General features: G+C 40.0%; 3 protein-coding genes across 4 annotated transcripts; 2 read left to right on the top strand and 1 right to left on the bottom strand.

Annotated features, from left to right (window-relative positions):
* gmcl1 (germ cell-less, spermatogenesis associated) lies at positions 1 to 9,350 on the top strand. Of its 2 annotated transcripts, none has more exons than XM_006788803.3 (15): positions 1 to 361; positions 1,527 to 1,704; positions 1,811 to 1,934; positions 2,022 to 2,118; positions 2,202 to 2,299; positions 2,397 to 2,509; positions 2,612 to 2,677; positions 3,779 to 3,863; positions 3,948 to 4,038; positions 4,338 to 4,478; positions 4,587 to 4,656; positions 4,786 to 4,861; positions 4,942 to 5,087; positions 6,819 to 6,906; positions 6,988 to 9,350. In XM_006788803.3, the coding sequence occupies exons 2-15, from the start codon at positions 1,529 to 1,531 to the stop codon at positions 7,126 to 7,128; spliced, it is 1,512 nt and encodes a 503-aa protein (XP_006788866.1). In that variant the 5' UTR covers positions 1 to 361; positions 1,527 to 1,528; the 3' UTR covers positions 7,129 to 9,350. The 2 variants fall into 2 exon arrangements, with proteins under 2 accessions (XP_006788866.1, XP_035762911.1); XM_035907018.2 differs by having other exon boundaries at positions 1,522 to 1,704.
* A 55-nt stretch (positions 9,351 to 9,405) lies between these two features.
* timcc (TIM double twin CX3C motif chaperone) lies at positions 9,406 to 12,124 on the bottom strand. The gene is made up of 3 exons (XM_006788802.3): positions 11,714 to 12,124; positions 11,496 to 11,636; positions 9,406 to 10,026 (listed from the first exon to the last, which is right to left on the bottom strand). The coding sequence occupies exons 1-3, from the start codon at positions 11,798 to 11,800 to the stop codon at positions 9,838 to 9,840; spliced, it is 417 nt and encodes a 138-aa protein (XP_006788865.1). The 5' UTR covers positions 11,801 to 12,124; the 3' UTR covers positions 9,406 to 9,837.
* Positions 12,125 to 12,428: 304 nt separating this feature from the next.
* pcyox1 (prenylcysteine oxidase 1) lies at positions 12,429 to 19,064 on the top strand. The gene is made up of 7 exons (XM_006788801.3): positions 12,429 to 12,662; positions 12,873 to 13,017; positions 14,111 to 14,317; positions 14,392 to 14,566; positions 14,653 to 14,864; positions 14,955 to 15,107; positions 15,206 to 19,064. Exons 2-7 carry the CDS (start codon positions 12,897 to 12,899, stop codon positions 15,874 to 15,876), a joined length of 1,539 nt encoding a protein of 512 aa, XP_006788864.1. The 5' UTR covers positions 12,429 to 12,662; positions 12,873 to 12,896; the 3' UTR covers positions 15,877 to 19,064.
* Positions 19,065 to 20,421: the final 1,357 nt, after the last annotated feature.

Here is a 20,421-nt window from a genome sequence, read left to right as displayed (position 1 = left end):
TGAAGAAGACGACGACGAAGAAGAAGAACAACAACAAAAAACAGCCTCAGAAAATTTTAGTTACACATCATCTGCTGTCTTTGACTTTACTTTCGCTATAATTTAGAAAAATGTAACTGGAAGCAGAGGCAGATGTGCTGTCTGAAGACCTGTACGGAGCAGCAGCCAGTCAGAATAAGCGCTGTTACTGTTTTTATACACGATTCTGGTCTGTGAATGTGGCGGCTAAGCTAGCTCTGAGGCTGGATCGCCTCTTATCTAGCTCGTCAACGTTTGAGCTGAGATAATCAGCCTGTGTTTACCGTCCACATTAACACGTCACACGTCTCCCTCTCAGTCTTCTCCCTGTCATAATCAGCAGGTGAGTCAGCCGAGTCGTTGTTTGGGTGATAAACATAACTCGCATCAGACTCTGTTGTGGACACTCTTAGCAAACATTCATTCAAGGCTTCGTTTTGTAAAATATTTTGTGCCTGTATTTTAAAATATAAAACAACAAGGCTACGTTTTGGGCTTATTTAAAATTAAGTCGAGATGTGATAGTGGCTTACTGTTAACCAAGGAGTGTGCCACTTGCTTTTTTCTGGATATCTAACTAGTTACATGAGGCCAATGTTGGTGAAAGCTACAAAGGCAAGTGTAGCACAAGGATAAGGAAAAGTGGTGTGGTGTATCAGTCTGTTGCTATCATAATAAATAATGATGTTCAAGCATGTGTATTCATTTCACTTCACAGTCATTCGAGTTATACAAGTTATGCGGGAAAGCGTTTCTTCCTTATTTGCCACAAAACCTGTTTTAGTTTCTACTTTTATTTAAGGTGATATTATTATTTATAATTTTATTTGTTGGGAATCTTTATTTTATTCACGTTTTTCTATTTAATTGAGCTCCTAGTCTTCAGGAATAGTTCTCCAGGCTTCTTGAAGGACATTCAAAGCTCTTCTTTGGATGTTGGCTGCTTACTTCAGTGATGTTGATGTCCGGGCTCTGGGGGGGCTGATCCATGACTGTGTGATTTTCTACCCAGGTATTTTTACTGCATTGACAGTGTGTTTCATTGTCATGCTGAAAAATGAAGCTGTTACCAGTCAGAAGCTTTTGAGATGGTATTGCATGGTGGATCAAAATCTGATGGTACTTTTCTGTGCTGGCATTTAATTTTCAGAAAACAGAACTTAGAAAGACATTTGTAAAGCCTGGAGAACTATTGCTCAGGACCACTTTAAAAATGCCGAGGTCGTCTGGCTCACTGAAAGCAAAGCATAAAGAAATGATGGTAGCTCAAGACTTTTGCACAGTACCATATCTGTGGATTTCTTTGAGTGTTGAGCAAAACAGGCAGTTTGTCTGGATGCAACCTGTGGTGTCTCGAAATTTAATGCGCTTGCACGACAATTAAACATTTACTTAATACAGTAGCTAAAGTACCACTCCAAAAGTATTGATTCTGATGAACTGTGAAACTACAGTATACATAACTGACTTGATATTTGTGATTGCTTTATGTCTCCTTGAAAGCACAGAAATGGGAATTCTGGGCAGCAGGTTTCAGCTGTCCTCTCAGGGACCAGAAGAGGCCACAGAGGGCACAAGTACCAACCGCAAACATAACTGCGAGTGTAAGAAGAGGAAACGAAATGCTCAGTGTGACTGTGACAGTGAGCAAGAGGAGGATGATGGCATACTCGATACACCTCGCAGGCAAGTCCAGCCAGTTCAGAATCAGATATCTTTAAGTTGTCTGTGTTTTGTCTTACTCTCGTTTTTTTCTGTTGTCTGGTTTTGTTTTTATGTTTTCCTTGAGCAGGAAGAAATTAAAAAGCACATCAAAGTACATTTATCAGACCTTGTTTCTGAATGGGGAAAACAGTGACATTCGTATCTGCGCTCTAGGACAGGAGTGGAACCTCCACAAAGTGTACCTCTGCCAGGTAAAACAAACACACACACCGAGGCATCTTCAAAGCAGCCAGTGTTACATTCTCTTGTATGAGTTATCATATTCCTGCACTTTACAGTCGGGGTATTTCTCCAGCATGTTCAGCGGATCCTGGAAGGAGTCCAGCATGATGGAAATCAACCTGGAGATCCCAGATCAGAACATTGATACTGAAGGTGAGAGTCACTGAAAACGGATGCTAACTGGCCTCCTTTGTACTTGTACTCATTGGCTGATGGCTTTGTACATCCCTGTGTAGCTCTACAAGTCGTGTTTGGGTCCCTGTACCGCGATGATGTTCTGATCAAACCCAGCAGAGTCGTCAGTATTCTTGCTGCTGCTTGTATGCTACAGCTGGTAAGTACGTGTAAAAACAAGTCACTGAAAGGTGAGACAGATATCTGTGTTTTAAATTATACTAAATCTTAATAAGTTTTATGGTCTGTGTTCACAGGATGATTTGATCCAGCAGTGTGGCGAAACCATGAAGGAAAACATCAGTGCAAAGACTGTGTGTGGCTACTATGCGTGTGCTAGCATCTATGGCCTGGATTCAGTCATTAAAAAGTGAGAATGTTGACATAATTGGGTTGTTTATGCCACATAAGAAAGTATGTACATGTTTGGAAATGTTTACATATGTGTGTATTTGTGTGTCTTTTTCTGCAGATGTCTCGAGTGGCTTCTAAACAACCTGATGACCCACCAAAATGTCGACCTGATGAAAGAACTTGGGTGTGTTTGACTGTCAGAGTAGCTTCTCTGTTCATGAAATAACAGAGTTAGATTTTAGAGTTAGATTTGTTTATGGAAACTATATTCAGAGTATTTAATGAATACTTGTAAATTTACCTTCATACTATACAAATTGTACCCGTTTCAGACTCTTTGATTACTTAAATATAAATTACTTAATCTAAGTACCAGATTTTACATCCTTTTTTTCCTGGCATTTTTTAGCCCTCATTACCAAGAACAGGTGATATCCACATGAAAAACACATTTAAGATTTGTTTGAAAACTGGAAACCCATCAATTTCACACCAGCTGGACGTGTTTTTACTGCCATTTTAAATATATTTCGGTACAGAACTTTAAAGTCACAGACAAAAGAGATTATAAAGAGGGAGATTTGCAACAATTTGAAAACATAAGACTATGTGGGGGGGGGACCCACTTGACAATGTCTTGGCTTCCGGTTTCGACTTCTTCTCTTCCTACATCAGCGCTGATGTGGCAGTATTGTCTGAGTGACGACACCTATCATTCAGGAGAACTGGCCTGCTCCAATGAATACCTGCACCTTAATGGCGAGCATAAAGAAAAGTGACTTTGTGATGATGTTGCAGCGGTGTGTTAAGTGACCAGTATAGAGGGTATACTAGCAATTTAAATGTCACAGTCTAAAGTTAAAAGCTAGTTTTGTCCAAGCTGATCTTAGTCTATTATCAGCTTGAAGCGTCAGTATCATGGGGTAAAAACTCCAATTGTAGCATGTATGATATGGAGAAATAGAAGCAAGTGTTGGTGCCCTGATGTTTAGTTTAATTTCTGTTGATTAAGTAGGGAAATCTTCAATATGTGCTTTTTGGGTTAACTTTCAAGGGTCATATCAACATGCAGGATAGGTGGCTGGTATGTGAAAGGTCCACTGTAACAGTAGTCACAGTTACTCATGGCTTCTCTCTGCACAAACACAGCCAGATGACAGTTCATGTAGTGGTCAAGCTTTTATTCAGTTTGCCACAAACTGTATGTGGACCTTGACTGTGCCTTTGGAAGTTTTTGCTCATTTCACTGTTTGCAATACATAAACTTGTTGCCATCTGTTTACAGGGTGGAGGTCATGGAGCAACTCATCCAGTCCTCTGACTTGTTTGTCATGCAGGTGGAGATGGACGTTTACACTGCTCTGAAAAAGGTAAAAGCACAGTCGTAGACATTTTTCCTGTCACAGTCACTGCACTCTGATGTGTATTTTAAGCGTTCTCACCTCTTTCTGCAGTGGATGTTTCTGCAGCTCAATCCACTGTGGGACGGCCCCATCAAGCAGCTTCTGGCTGATGCCGACGCCTGGCTTTGCAAGCGCAGGACAGGTACTGTAATGCACATTGGGTGAAATCACCAAGGTTATTATAGCTAAAATTAAATTACAAACCAAAAGAAACACTTTAGTTAAGTATTTGCCCACTTGATGAGGCTTGTTTGTTGAGGCCACTGTCACAAAGTGTTTTCACAGTAATGCTAATTTTTAGCTTTTTATATCTTGCTCCTATAAATAAACCCTATATCACAATAAAAGGCTAAAATGAACAATTAAACGAATGGAAATTAAAGCTAGTTAGATTAGCTGTGTTAATCACAGTCTGTCTTTCTAATTAACCTTTATCAACAGACCTTTGTGAGAAGGAACCCTTCTTGAACACAGATGAGGGCGTTCCTTTTCGGTCAGTGTTCAACTTTGTGCGCCTGCAGTACATCATCAATGACCTCGCGTCTGCACGCATCTTGGAGAGGGACAACATTTTGCCTCCTGGTAATTTATGGCTCCGGCTGATGCCATTTCGTCATAAATGTGCATCTTTTTTTTCGTGTGTGGTTATTTTAACATCTGTTTCTTGTGTTTATGTACTTTATGTTCCAGACTGGTTGACGTCCGTGTATAAAAACCAGTGGTTCGCCATGCTCCGGACAGAGTTTGAGAATGATAACGGGTAAGAACCTGAAACTTCAAACGAGTCAGTAGATTGAATTTGGACTGATTTAGTGGTGCTTTATGCTGCACATGGATCACATGCATTGCTTTTAATGCTGTTGTGATGACAAACACTTCTGTTTATTAGTCCTCAGGAGCCCAACAAAGACGAGTTTGAGCAGAGCAGCATGAGGTGTGGCAGGAAGCTCATTAAAGATGGAGATGTGAGTTTGTTTCCATACAGTTATTGTTTATGGATTCATTTCTCCAAAGGGAAAACACTGTGATATTCCCCTTTTCTCAGTACTGCTGGAGGTGGACGGGCTTTAACTTTGGTTTCGACCTGCTGGTGACCTACACAAATCGCTTCATCGTCTTCAAGAGGAATACTCTGAGTCAGCCATGTGGGGGCGCTGTCAGTCTACAAGCACGAAGACACTTGGCATACAGGTCAGTGGTGCAGGCAAACAGACTGTATGATCCCGCTTTAATTGTAGGATCTTTACCTTGAAAAATGCCTCAAGGTGACAGTTGTTGTGATTTGGTGCGATATAAATAAAATTTCATTGAATAGAAAAAAATTTAAATAGAGAAACTAAAATCATTATATTGAGATAAATGTGCAAACACATTCTTGAGCTAAGAAATATTTGCTCATGAAGCGTTTGCTAAAGTTGATTTATATACAGAGTGAAGTTCAGCATTTAAAATGATTAGTTGCTATACTTCTCAGTTGGCTATAGTTATTTTATTAGGATACAGTGATGAAGTTGTGGGCCAGCACTGACTGTGAACATGTGACTGATCAACATTGATCACTGTAATTGGTAGGTGTTATCATATTTGGCAATAGGCTGTCATTTACCCTTTTGACTGTTTAATTTTATACAGTAATGTAAAAAGGAAAGTAAACCTAAAATCTGTCGAGAGCTGATGTAAAGAGAGACAAGAGATAACTCTTTATTGTCATTGCAGTCATACCTGGTACAATAGTACAATGAAACTGTCCCACGTCGGCACCAAGCACAACACAATACAAACGAGACAACACAGTAACTTAACGTAATAAATAAAAAGAATGAGTGTATGTGTGTTTTTAAAGGGAGTGTCATGAGTTTGCGTTCCAGAATTTGTTAATAGTCTGGACCGCCGCATTTTTTAAAGTTTATAGACGGACAAAGAGATGATTTGTCCATGCCGGTAAATGGGGCATTGCAGTAATCACAATATGAATAAACACGATAACACAAGTGCATAAATGATCATTTCCAGCTTAGCTAAGGGGACTGTATGTCGCAATTTATCAAATTGTTCCTTAAATTAATGAAACGGGGACAAAGATTTTACTTGCAGGTCGAAGCCCAGAAAATAATCAAATATTACACCAACATTTCAAATGCTGGACTTAAAAGTTGAACAAAAATAAGGAAGAGCCCAGCTGATTTTAGGATATTCAAAAGTAGCTTTAATCATGATCTCAGTCATAGGACGATCCGGAGCACAGCAGCAAATTTACAATGGAGCAGAATCGATGTGTCGCAATAGTCCAGACAAAGTCCAGACCTCAACCTGAAGAAATGAAAGTTGTGTATAAATAAATGTCTGCAAACCTCAATGAACTGAAGCAAAGTTACAAAGACAAGTGGGTCAAAATTTCTCCACAACCATGTGAGACACTAATAAAGTCACACAGAAAAGGATTACTTGGTTATTGCTGCTAAAGTTGCTTCTACAAACTACTTTGCTTTTCACGTGACTTTGTCTGCATTTGTTGTGTTGTGTTAACCTACTTTAAACTTGGTAATGACTGGATCATTTTTATTATAGGGTGTATACTCTACTCTTTGACACGGATGTCTCATGTCTACTTCTATACATGTTTTTGTTATATATACTTTAATACATTATACCTAAATTGTGTATGTATACAAATTTACAATAGAAACTGATGTATAGTTTATAGTGTTCAGCTGATAATGTATTGACCCTGTGACAGTTACAGGTTACCTTTGTTTCCATCAATGTTTAGGCTTAGCTGTGTGCTAGTGGTGCCCTCATGTTTAAATTAGAGGCATGTGAATGCTGTTAAACTTCCTGTCACCTCTTTGCAACAGATTGAACTAACATGGTGGCAAGCTGTTGAAATGTTTGAAAGCTTTCTTCAAACATCTTTGTCTCCAGGTTACGTCTTGCCTCCTTTGACAGTCGTGGAAAGCTGGTCTGCAGTCGCTCAACAGGTTACCAGCTGCTCACTCTAGAGAAAGACCAGGTCAGTGAATACTCACTAGTCACCATTTCTAAAAGGAAATTGTAAACTTGGTATCATGCTTCAATTCCTTCAATCCTACAGGAGTATGTGGTGATGAATCTGGACAGCCGGTTGTTATCATTCCCCCTCTACGTGTGCTGTAACTTCCTGTATACATCACCTCAGTCAGATCACCGTCCAGACTCCTCAGACAAAGACAGGTCTGCTCACAGTGTGTCTTGATACCTGCTCACCAGCCATTAGCTGCTGCCATTCTTCTGTTACTGCAGAGACACTTGACACAAGCTTGTATGTACAATCTATGGCCTCATTTAACACATTTTGACACTGGACATACCGTCTGCATGCTCTCTAAACTCAGCGAGATGTTCTTGGGGAAAAAATGTTTTGTATATATGTCTACATGGGGTTTACAGTATAATGAAGCCCTATGCTAGTGGTCAAGAGGGATCAGACCACCTTTTGCTCTCAGAGAAGCTTCTCTCCACCTTGTACCTCTGCTGTTAACCATCTGCACTGGGATGCTGGACCATTCTTAAAGATGGGAAACCTCCAGGTGTTTGGAGAAGCTCATAGTCTGCTCGTGACTTATCACTTATGAACTTGTGGTCATTAAGCAGACTTTGTAGGGCTTGACTTTACACTTTGTTTTTTCACTGTGTACAGGACATCATCATCGGGAGCACAAACAAACAGTGAAACTGAATAGTTTCATCACATTTCAGAGCTTCTGACAATTTCCTAAGAGGAAACACACATCTGTTCTTAGAAGGAGAAATTGTGCATTAAGTAAGGACAAGAGTAAACTCACCTTTGAGTTGCTGCTGCATAAGAAGCCACACACTTGCTCAGTGCAATGTACGGCTGCTGGTCATAACAGTAGACAAAAAGATGAAGCGACAAATGCAGAGGCACAAAAAAAGCAGGATTTTATCAGCCTGTAGCTTCCATGGGTCACTCTGAGTTGGTCATTTCCACCACCTTGTATAAAATTCATAATCCACGATGTCCACCAGCATCACAAGTTTAAGACTCAGTAACCCTCCCCAGTTAAAGCTGAGGTTGCAGTAAATACTTGTGCTATCTGGTGCTCTCAGCATAATCTTATTTTTTTGGCTCACAAAATAAAAAAATTCCAGATTTCCTTTCTGCAGTTATTATCAGCTACACTCCCCACTGTGTGTTTGCTGGTATTAAGGCAGTCACCTGCTCACTCTTCTTTTACAGTGCAGCTGCTTCTTGTTTGGCACTCTACCATCTATACTCTAAGTCCCATTTCTGTTTTTGAATACTTATCATATTAATTTGGGAAATATTTGTTTGGCGGTTTTCTTAATCTGTTGTTACCTCATGTGGTTTTGATATCTAATGGAGGTGAAAGCTTTTATTTGGCCATTATTTATTATTTTGTACTTCATTTTTATTCGTATCGATGTACTTTTGAAAACAATTTCTCCACTGCCAATAAAATTGCCCTCTGACACGGGCTGTGGTGCTATCACGAAATCTCTGTATCTAGTGAAGGTCTTTATTGCAGCTGCAAGGTTATGTTTTAACTACAGATGATAGATAGGCATGTTATCAGTTTCATATGGCCAATTCAATAACGTAAGAAACTTGAAGCCTGATCAGTTGCTGTTTGTTTCTCTCTTTAGTCAAAAGGTTCAAAGGTCAGTGTGCTGTTGGCATATCTTTTGTTTTAGTTGGCTCATCTTCAGAGTCTGTTCTGGTCTCTGCAGTAATAAATGAATTTAAGGCTCAGAAGATAACGGCTAATAAGAGCCTGGCTCACCAAAGAGATTTTTATCTAATCTGGGTTCTCTTATCTCTCTGTTGTCAGCGTGCCTAATCTAGTGCTGAACACAGTCATTGTAATGGGGGAAAAAAGTGAAATTCTCAGAGGCAGGCCACATAAGGAGAAATTACCCCCAACTTCTGCTAACTAATGGTCGGTTCTCAGCCCTGTAGAAATATGGGCGGGTTCTCATGAGGTACCGAGGTAGAGCCAGCACCACATCACTGAAAGAAAGAGTTTAGAGAACACTCGTTTCCCAGCTGTACATTTATATGACGTAAGGACCAAAAGTAAGAGTCTTGTAAGTTGTGAGGTCACAAACACACAGTTACTCGTCGTCTCCTACCTGCTGACTACTTCTCGGGTTTGACTCGCTGTGCATTTTCCGGTCATTTGTACAAAAATGAGTTCATTTCCATTCTACCAGATAGGCTGCATAATTAGACGTGTGCAATTTAAACATTTTTTAAATAAACATATTAGATTTCAAGTAGTAAAATTATCTGTGTGGTTTACATCAGGTCTGCAGTGTGTTTATTGCTCCTTTTATATCATTTACTCAGGCTGAAAAGCTGACAGTGTTGCCTTTGTTGTACCACCATGTGTGTATATAAGAGTATACTCCACTGTTGTCATTAAAATATATGCAAAAGTGTTATTTGCTATCACTTTTTTTCAGTGTTGCTGGAGTAATGCATCCAAAGAAGGTTTGGGTTCTTTTTATTCAGATATATAAATTCACAATTGAATGTGAAACGAGAAAAAAAAATGAGGGATCATGATTTTAAGGAGTTTCATCAAGAATAAAAAAAAATCCTTCACGTGGATTACACAGGTTGGTTTTCTTTACATGTTGAAATGCAACACACAGATGTGCATTAAATACATTAACAGTGTTTAACAAATGCACACCTTAAGACTCCTTGTGCATTACTGGATTTCTTTCTCGCTGCAGGTAAAGTTGGATCTAACAGGCCAGAAACTTTCATTTCAAAGTTGAAATCTCTACACATCAGCATTAATAATCACAGTCTTTGAACTCTCCCTCCGCACTTCCAGCACTTCACTCCTTAGATGAATAAACTCAATGCCCCCGAGCTTTCCTCTGGATGGACTGCAGTCTTTTATCCTGCCCCTCACTGCCATATAGAGTCCAAGTTCTCTTTTAGTCGTCGGGTCATGCTGGGGATCAGGTTAACGTGGTCATCCACACAACTGCCCACGCAGCGGTCCATCAGCGATCGAACAGCTGGCTCCTTGGCGCCGGAGTCAAAGAGATCCTTTGCTTTATCGTTGCAGGTCATCGTACATCTAGTTAGACGGTCCTGAAGGTGGGCCAGGAAGGATTGGACATGGATTTTTTTAAAATGTTATTCATTTATTTATTTTTACAGATATCTACTGCAAATCTAACCAGCTGTAGATGTACTTTTTAAATATTAGGTATATTCTAGTTCATTATTACTAGAGATGGGTCACATGAGCCAAACATTACAACAACCAGAGTCATGAAGATCTTCAGCCACACTAAAAATGAGTTGAGCAACTGAGAGACTTAAAGGAGAGCAAAAAGTAATATTGTGGATTTAAGCAAGCCCTAAACCCACCGGACTTTAACAGCTTATCTGACTAGTGCTTTGAAAGGGTGTGCAAGTATAGCTTGAGAGACTGACATTTTAAACTGCTGTACTTTATTTTAAAATCAGTTACAAAGAGGTCAATTAAGGGTTCCAAACTGGAGATTGTATAGGAATGTCTTTCATTTAGGTATTAATCACATTATTTTATTGTATTAACATGTCTGACACTCATACTGTAAGACAAATGGTGGGGGGTCTAGTAAGGAAGCAGACAACTCCACAAGAAAGAGTCTTTTGTCTCTTCCAGGACTCTGGGAGGTAGCAAGGGAGTGTGAATCTTAAGGTGTGAAACAGCTGTGTACTGCCTTTTGTTCCTGGAGAAGGTATTTAACTGAGAGCCATGTTAGACTCATGGAGACTCTGCTGACCGTCTGCCCCGTGGTCATGCAGGCTCTCCATCAAGCTTGGTTGTATGTTCTTTGTGTGTTTGGATTAAAGAATGTTAGCTACCGCTCACCGCTCGTCTGCAGGCTTTATTTAAAGTGGAAAACTTCCACAACAAGATCCAACATGTCTTGCTTTATTTCCTATTACCTAAAGACCAATATCAAAAAGACTTAAATGAAAAGACAAACGGCACCACAGTTTCAGTTAGGAATATCAAAATAGTAAGCCATCTTCTTTACCACCAATGTAAAGGTGTAGTTTTTTTTTTTTTTGCCTAGACACCAAAACCCAGTACCCACAAGTCTATACATTATTTATGCTCAGTTAACACCCAAGTACCCTGTAACAGACATTTGATTTGTAACACTTGGAGAATAAATGGGGAAACTGCAAAAATATAAAAACATGCCCACTTATTTTTGCCTAGGATATAATTTACTACATCTATTCTTTAAGTTAAATATTCACTTATATTAATTTTATGTTTATACCATATGTCAGAATATAGGTTACATGTTGGATCACATGCTTCCATCTGTCCTTATCCCTTGCATCCTCCCTTTCACAACTCTCTTGATGTCCTCCCTCATTACATCCATGTGCCTCCCCGCCTGCCAGCTCCATCTTTAACATCCTTTGTCCAGTAAGCCCACTATCCCTCCTTTGCACATGTCCAAGTTATCTCAGCCTTGCCTTTCTAACTTTTCCAATCTTAGTTACCTGGCACAGACGAAGTGATGACAGGTGTTTGTTGCACGGTGATTTACCTGAAACTTCTCCAGCTCTGAAGTGACCAGGCCCTGAGCTTTGGCCAGGGGAGTGTGACACGTCTCGATGCACTGATGCACCTGAGCCATGCTGTCTGTGGAGCGATCGCAGCACTCTGCGCTGCACCTGAACATGCGCCCCTGCAGCGAGAACAAACAACCGGTTACCACCCGGACTCGAACCTGCATACACCACCGAGAACCCGCAGACACCCTACCTGCATTTTACGGATGTGGTCCTTCTCCAGGCTTTGGACCATGTCTTCGATCACATTCTGCACGCGTGCCTGATGAGCCTCTGCCATTTCTGCTCACTCTGGAAACACCTTCAAGGTCCGCTTAGATATTCACCACAAGTTTATTACACCCGGACCGGACTCACCTGCCCGCGGGGTCCCCAACTTTCTTTACTTTACAATTTGGTAAGTAAGTAAGTAAGTAAGGTCACCTCCATTCAAGCATGGTTCAAGAGGAGAAGTAATTGCATCACTTCCGATTTTCTTCCGTACTTGAAAAAATACGTTTTGTTACTTCAGAATTAGGGAACGGGGTTGAAAAGTGTCAACACTTTTAAATAAACACAAAAATTATTTTTAACTAACTCGTCTTTATCTATATTTATTTTGCCGTGATTAAGTAAATAACTACTTCCGCTGGTCTCTTTAAAAAAGGACATTTGAGCCCATTTCCTGTTCATACATCTTTCAAAATAAAACAAAATAAGTGTAGCGCAAGGACGCTAAAAAGCTGAGAAAACTATATGGATAACAATTGTGTTAGCTATTAGTCATTATTACAGACAAGATAAATCCTACAGTAGGCAGCTTTAAAATGTTTCGAAATTTCTGCGCACACATTTCTCATTAATCGCTTGAAACTAATTTCCTATGCTTTTATTATGACATTCATAGCAACCGTGCCCGGAAGTGTGTCTCAATAATTAGCGACGTTCAGGGTGGGCAGACGTGATTCAACCGTTAAACTAGTTTAGTTAGTTTTCGTGTGGGTTTTACAGGGGCCTCTGTGAATAGCTCAGTCTTGTATTTAAGCAGTCTGACAAAAGTTTTAGTGAGCTTTAAAACGAGTTTTTACACTTGTTTTGAAGCTTGACACCCTGAAGGCTACTTGTGGACCAACAGTAGTTCCCCACCATTGACTTCTGAAATTGTAAGTCCTCGAAAGGGCCCTGTACCCCTTAGTAATTTCTCTTTTAGGTTTAAAACGTTAAGTCGGGTGCGTGTGTTAATGCTAGTTTCACTTGTGTAAAAAGCTGCGCCATTATTTCCTTTGCTGTTCTATTTTTGAGGCCCTGAATGCAACCTTTGACCAAGGCTGATAGGCACTTTAAGTATCTCACGTTTTCGCCCTCCTTTGCAGATGCTTCTTAGTGCAGAGCTGTAGATGCCCACAATGAGACTACAAACCCTGTCACTGAGAGCGCTGCTATTCCTGGGGCTTTGGCACACAGGAAGGAGAAGTCTAGCCTCAGCCCCAGAGCTGCAGGAACAGCCTAAGAAGATAGGTAAGGCAATAAGGCAAAAAATAAATAAAAATAAACTCGTGCTTTCTGTCACTCTTCAGCTTCTTTAGAGGGCAGAGAAGTACTTTCATTCTGTCAGCCCTCTTAAACTTATCTTTGTGGCAGGTTTGTTGGTTGTTTCATCATCAGTTAGTTCCACGACTAACTGAACAATAATTTTGCCCCTGTATACCAGCACAGTGTTTTTTTTTTGTTTGTTTGTTTTTTGTTTTTGTTTTTTTTTTATCAAACAGTCAGGATATGATCTTTAATTTAAGGGGTTTAACAAACATATTTCATCTGCTGTTCACAAACAACAGCCAGTTTAATGCATAGTCATAGGATGTGAATGTGTTAATAAAAAGCTATGATAAAACTGCCTTTTTCTCTGTAATTACTAATCAAAAAATGCATTGGTCTACAATACACTGTATGCCACAGTGAGGTTATATTTATTTATAAGTCAAATATTCAAGGATTAGATTTAACTGCAAGGCTTACCCACCTCCTCCACATATTTTAAACTTGTTGACTTGTTTTTTAACATTGCATTCTAATCAACAGAAGACTAATCATAATATGTTTTACTATACCTTGATGGAACAAAATAAATATTGCAAAGATCTTTTGCAATAGACTGAAAGGTGACTCTTAATGACAGCATAATGATTCACTGCACTAGTGTTAGTGTACGTGCGCTTTCTTGTTAAATACATTGCACCCTTATCTGTCACTCTCTCCTCGTCTACATTTGAGACGAGGCTTCAAACTTCTCTTTTTTTTTGGTAAAGCTTGTAGTTAGGCCTGAATCAGGTGACCCTGAAGTATAACTTAGTTATGCTGTTATACTTACTTCAAGTTATTATTACTTACATTGTATACTCAGCCTACATTTGTTATGACACTTTTTCCACTACAGACAGTCAGAACGTGGATTATCCCTCTCCACTCTTTTTAGCTGTTGTACTTCTCATCTCTTCCAGCGCTGGTAGAACGGGAGGAGAAATAAACTTTCTGATTGTCCTCGAGCCCTCAATCTGAAAGATGTGCAGGTTAATTCATGTTAGCTCACGTTCCTGTCACTTCTCTTTTAAAGCTGTGGTTGGAGCAGGAATTGGCGGTGCAGCGACAGCATATTACCTGAGGCAAGAGTTTGGACCTGGGGTCAAGATTGACGTGTTCGAAGACGGCAGTGTTGGCGGGCGACTTGCGACGGTGAAGATTGGAGATTATGAATACGAAACGGGAGGCTCAGTTATCCATCCTCTGAACCTACATATGAAGCACTTTGTTGATAAATTAGGTAAATTTACCATCCCCTGAACCGCCTGGATTAAAGATAAGAAGTGCGTAAATTGTAGCTTTATGTTTTCACAGGTATTCCTCAGAGAAAAGACGTCCCCTCTAAAATGGCAATCTTTGATGGAAAGCACATCCTGTTCGAAGAGAGCGACTGGTTCATAGTAAATTTCTTCTGCATGCTCTGGCGATACGGGTTGAACTTTCTTCGAATGCAGATGTGGGTGGAGACTGTTCTGGATAAATTTATGAGGTGAGGATGCTGTTTTCTTTTTGGTGGCTTCTAAATTTCACTGCTGTTAGGTTGCCTTAATTATCTTTAAATCCTTTTCTGAACAGAATCTACCAGTACCAGCAGTTTGGCTACTCATTCTCCACCGTAGAGAGGCTGTTGCATGCCATGGGAGGTGATAGTTTCCTCACTCTGATGAATCAGACCCTGGAGGAAGCCATGATGGGAGAAGGATTTTCTCAGGTCTTCATCAATGACATTGTTGCACCGATCACACGTGTCAACTATGGGCAGAGTGTCCGCATCAATGGCTTTGTGGGTATGTTACAAAACCTGTGATTTAGCACAGATCTCACTGTTTTTTTTGGTTGTTGGTTGATGAAATGGAGTGGGCATGTCCTGTTTTTAGGGGCGGTGTCATTAGCAGGGGCAGATTCAGGCCTATGGGCAGTGGATGGAGGCAATAAGAAAGTTTGCTCTGGACTTCTTTACAACAGCAAAAGTGAGCTTATCCCTGCTAGAGTCACTTCCATTTCAGTGAAAGTTCGACCATCCAAGAGAGGTACTATTAACGTTCCTTCCTGTCATATAGATCCGGCCTTTATCTCTTTCTTGATTCTTCATATTTCATCCTGATATCCCTTCATGTCCCACTTTCAGGCACCCCTGTCAGTTTATACGAGATTAACTATGTTGACCAATCAGGAGCTGCACATTCCCTTTATGATATTGTGATAGTAGCAACGCCTCTTCACCGGGGGAAATCTGACGTCACATTTTCAGGCTTTTCCCCTCCAATCCCTTCTCACTACCCCGGGCACTACCACCAGACGGTCGCCACTCTTGTCCACGGCTTGCTCAACGTGTCTTACCTGGGGACCACTGAAGCTGCCTCAGAGTTCACCGTGTCTGATGTCCTCACCACAGACTCAAACGGTTCCATCATCAACAGCCTGAGCTCTCTGGATCCTGTGCACATCCCCAAAGGTTACAAGCGCCCCCCTGCTAGCCAAGCTAATGTCTGGAAGGTGTTCTCTAAAAAGCCACTGTCCCAGGAGCAGCTGGAGAACATGTTCCTCTCCTATGATTCGGTGTCTGAGACCAAATGGCTGGCATACCCCGCGTACCATCCGCCGCACCGCAAGACCCCTCCGTTCATCCTGCACAACCGGCTGTACTACCTTAATGCTGTGGAGTGGGCAGCAAGTGCCATGGAGATGAGCGCCATCGCTGCCAGGAACGTGGCCCTGCTGGCACACCACCACTGGCACGAACAAAAAAGCAAAATCGACCAGGAAGACCTGCACACGCGCCTGAGAGGAGAACTCTGAAAAGTGAGAACTACTTGAGAGTAGAATCAGAAGCAATAAAATAAGATCAATCGAGCCCATTTTTATATGTTAGATAACATCGTAGTCGCCAGAGGAAATGCTGATCTGTGGGAGCATGGTGACACTAAAGCTGCAACTTTAGTTGATCAGTGTTTCAGCTTTTCTAGTTTGGGAAATATTTGTCTTACATTATTGAAAAATTTTATACCTGTCTGTGTGGACAAATGAGGCATTTGATTATGCCAGTCTTTTTTTAAATTAATGTTTATATTTTGGATATATTTTATGCATGGGATCCCCAAAAAGATTCAGACACAGTAAAGTTTGGCACTGCAGTTGCTCCAATCCCCAGACATACACCTACCAATGGATAAACAGTGGACAAGATAGATGAAGCACACATACATACAGCGAGTCCTTCATTTATAGCGAGATACCAGTAGCAATTGATTAATATTGGCAATGGCAATTTCATTTATAAAGGACATTTCATTACACAATTCAATGCATTTAAGATAAAAAATAAAAAGCAGTGCAAGTCTACAGTGCCTTAAGGCAAAAACCCCCAACAAAACAAACTTTACAAAGAAATAAAATACAAGTTGACACACAGTCATTAAGTGTAAGTCTGTGAGACTAAAAAGGTTTTGAGTATAGACACAGTTGTAGTTGACCTCAGGTCAGCAGGCAGCTGTGAATGCTGTGCTGAGGTTGGAAGCACCCCCAGCACTCTTGGATCTAATTCAGTTAAAAGATCCACCACTGGTGACCTGAGAGGTCTGACTGGGTTATACACACTGAAGAAGTCAGACACGTACTGGGAGACCAAACCACTGTAAGCATTATGATCTATTGAAGAAAAAAGTTACTTCAGTACTGGACTAATATGTTTAAATTTCCACATGCATCTAAGGACACTGGCGGTCTGACTCTAGAAAGTAACATTTTCCTGCTTATGATTTGGATAATCCTGCAAATGTGGTGTTACAGTCTAACATGCTTGTTATGAATGCACAGACCAATTTCTTAAGTAATTTTGAAATAATTTTCTAAAATATTGAAAATAATCTTTAGTTGCAGGTAACATTGTCTAACAAAATCTGACAATAAACATGGAGTTAAACAAGCCAGCAGTTTACCCACATCACAATTCTATCATTATTTTAATCACTTATTGCACATGGATGATGTAACTACTTCAGATAATTGTAGGTTGGTATGGTATAACAAAGATGTTTTTACAAGATCTATTTACAGGCAGTCATAGAGTTCTCATTTGGTTTTCAAATTAGTTTACAAAAAAGGAAGAACAGTAGCTCTGGTAGAAGGACAAAAAAGCAAAATCTAGGGGTTTGCCTCTTTAGTTCAGTGTGCTCCACTGAACTGCTCGGCAACCACAGACTGGTAACTACATGCAACATGGCTGGAGAGCAGCGGTCCAGGTTTGAGTTTGACCCGTGGCCCTTGAAATGCAAAATCCAGGAAACTGTTACAATTATGTTATGTATACTTTATTGAAATTCCTCCCTGCATTTAACCCATTCACTCAGTGAAGCAGTGGGCAGCCATTGGGCACCCGGGGAGCAGTGTGTAGGGACGGTACCTTGCTCAGGGGTACCTCAGGGTAGCCGTTCAATGGATTCAAACCCCCGACCGATAATGGGGCCACCACTCTTACCTACTTAGCTATCCCTGTCCCTATATGGTGCTAGCATAGCCACAGAAACAAGTGAAGCACTCTGTCCTTAGGTAATGTGAATATATTCATGGTCTTAATCACTTATATCCAGTTCAGGGATGCAGGGAGCCAGCTTACATACAAACCTATGACCAATTTAGAATTGCCACTTAACCTAACATACAAACACACTATTACACAGAAGTAAGTGTAAAACTACTATAAAACTACTACCTGCAGTGTGATCTCTAACCCACAGGGGGCGTTAAAACTGAAAATGCAAACTCCACACATGCTAAAATTACTAAAAGGAAAATACTCAAAGAAAAGAAAAGCAGGACAAAATTATTGAAAATAACATCCATAAACAAAATATGAAATAAAAAATCTCTAAATTTTTTAATTTTCCTTTTAAAAATACTTCTTCAGATGCTTTCTGGCTGTTTTGACTACTTTTTTTTTTTTTTTTTTTTTTTTTAATGCGATGCTTTCCCAGATCACAGAAGTTAACTTGGGCAGTACACTGTTCTCATCACTGATGGGGGGGTGGGCAGAGAAAGAAAGAAAGATCAACTGCATCACAAGCCACAGGCATCACTAGCAACACAACACAAATCACATTAAATGTTAAAACAAAACTGCACTGTGCTGAATTGTGCAATCACTGTGAACCATGCTGCACTGCTGGCCAGACACACAAGTGTTTCTCTGTCATTTTCTTTAGTGTGTTGCTCCTGTTCTGTGTACTGTACAGAGAAAGAAGTCAGCTTGTCATTTCCCTTTAGCCAAATTCTTGCACTTGTTTGTTTACTAACATGCTGATGTCCCTTTGCTGATCTGTTTGTATGTCCTCGGATGGATTTCCAGTCTTTCTACCTCCTCAGCAGACTACTGTATGTTTTTTAGTGGGTACTGGCAGCTGTCAGCAACAAATGTGCCACCAAGACACTTTCTTTGTAGTAAATCACATTGATGTCAGTTGTGACTCATTGTTAGTCCCACAGTGACTACAATCGAACTGTCTAAACCCATTACACACTAGATAACGTGTGTAAGAATTAATCTAAACTATGATTGTGCCTTAAGCAGGGTAATTGGCGTATGTGTTTATTAAATTTTAGTTGCAGTTTAAGAGATGATTTGGTTCTTCCTGTGTGTTTTTAATGATTCTCTACCTGTGATTTGTAGGATGTCATGTTGTTTAGAAATACTGTATCTGCCTACGGCGCTTTCATGTTCTTTAACTACTTTGCGACAAAAAAAATGTAGTTTGCTAATTGTTTCCTAAGAACCTTTAGAGGCAAGTAGTTGAAATATTATTAGTATTATGCACTTTAACTGATTAAAAGAATTTTCTACTTTTATTTCAACAGTGCTGAAAACTCTCAAACTGAAACTGTATTTCTCTAAAGTGTTTCCAATGACGGTAAAGTGATCAGTGCGACTGGTACTGTTTTTGTGTGTGTGTGTGTTTGCTCTTCGGCTTCAAAATAAAAGTCTAATTAAATTATGTTTGTAGTATTTCTCAATAAATCTGTTTGTAAATACAAAGAAAGTTGGGGTGCTCTGAATATTGATGATAAAACACGTGGCAATGAGTTGGCTATCATTTAAATTTAAGTTGAAAAAAGTACAAAGTCAACATGTCATGCCACTTTATTAGCTAGATCTTGCTTGTTGGACCCCTTTTATATTCAGAAATTCTTTAATTCAGATTCAGAAACATTCCTCAGATTTTTCTAAGTGACCCTAAAAGTGTGAACAAAATATCTTCCATGTTACCAGCAGCAGCCTGACCTATTAATACAAGATGGATCCATGCTTTCTTGTTATTTATGCCAAATTCTGACCCTGCTATCTGAATGTCAGAGTAGAAATCGAGACTCATCAGACCAGGCAGCAATTTACTATTGCTAAGGTATAATGTGAGCTGCATTCAAAAATGCTCTTCTGCACATCTTGGGTTTAACAAGTTGTTATTTGAATTGGTGTTTCCTTCCTATCATCTTGAAGCAGTCTTTCTCCTCTGATCTCTGCCATAAACAAGGCATTTTCACTCAGAGCTCTGACCCTCACTGGCTATTTTCTCTTTTTCGGACCATTCTCCGTAAACCCTAGAGATGGTTATGCGGGAAAATCCCAGCAGATCGGAAAATCCCAGCAGATCAGCTGTTTCTAAAATACTCAGACAAGCTCATCTGGCACCAGCAAGTGTTTATTTCATTTTAAAAATGACTAGCTTATTTAGGTCAAAGACTGTTGATGCACTAATAAAGGTCATCTTTATCTGTTATTAGAAACTCAGAGTAAATAAAGGAACTTTGTTGGGCTGCTGGTGTAAAAGGAGCAGTAAATTCTTCCCCTTTTTCAGGGAATAGATTAGGCTGCACTTTGCTTTCATCCGCCACTACAATCATATGTCCTAACTGCCCGTAAACAAGTGAGTCATATAAAAACTATTAGAGGTGTGGTGCATTTCCAACGTGATGCTCGTGTAACACGATCTCTCCTGCCTGTCCCCATTTCATTAACTGCAGTGAGTGAGCACAGCAGCACATGCAGAGTGAGCTACAACGGGTAAACAAAAAGAGCGCCATCCCACCTGTCAGCATAAACTGTGTCTCCCTTGATTTCCTGTGATATGATAACCATCATTCTCTGTATTTGCTTAATCTTTTCTCCCGTTATTATTTATAAATATAATTATTGTTGCTTTTTGATCCACTTAAAGAAGCAACCCCTTCCCATCTTTACTTACAAAGAATCAGATTAGTTTTTTCACACCCAATCCCATTTGCACATCTTAGCTAATATTAATAGTATATTTTAAAATTGGCTTTGTCTTGTTTGCTATTTTCAGTTAAATG

This window comes from Neolamprologus brichardi, chromosome 7 (genome assembly GCF_056152115.1).
Source record: "Neolamprologus brichardi isolate AB-2024 chromosome 7, ASM5615211v1, whole genome shotgun sequence".
Classification (NCBI taxonomy): Eukaryota; Metazoa; Chordata; class Actinopteri; order Cichliformes; family Cichlidae; genus Neolamprologus; species Neolamprologus brichardi.
The sequence above is the reverse complement of the archived record's forward strand: the minus strand, read 5'-3'. Positions and strand labels throughout refer to the sequence as shown.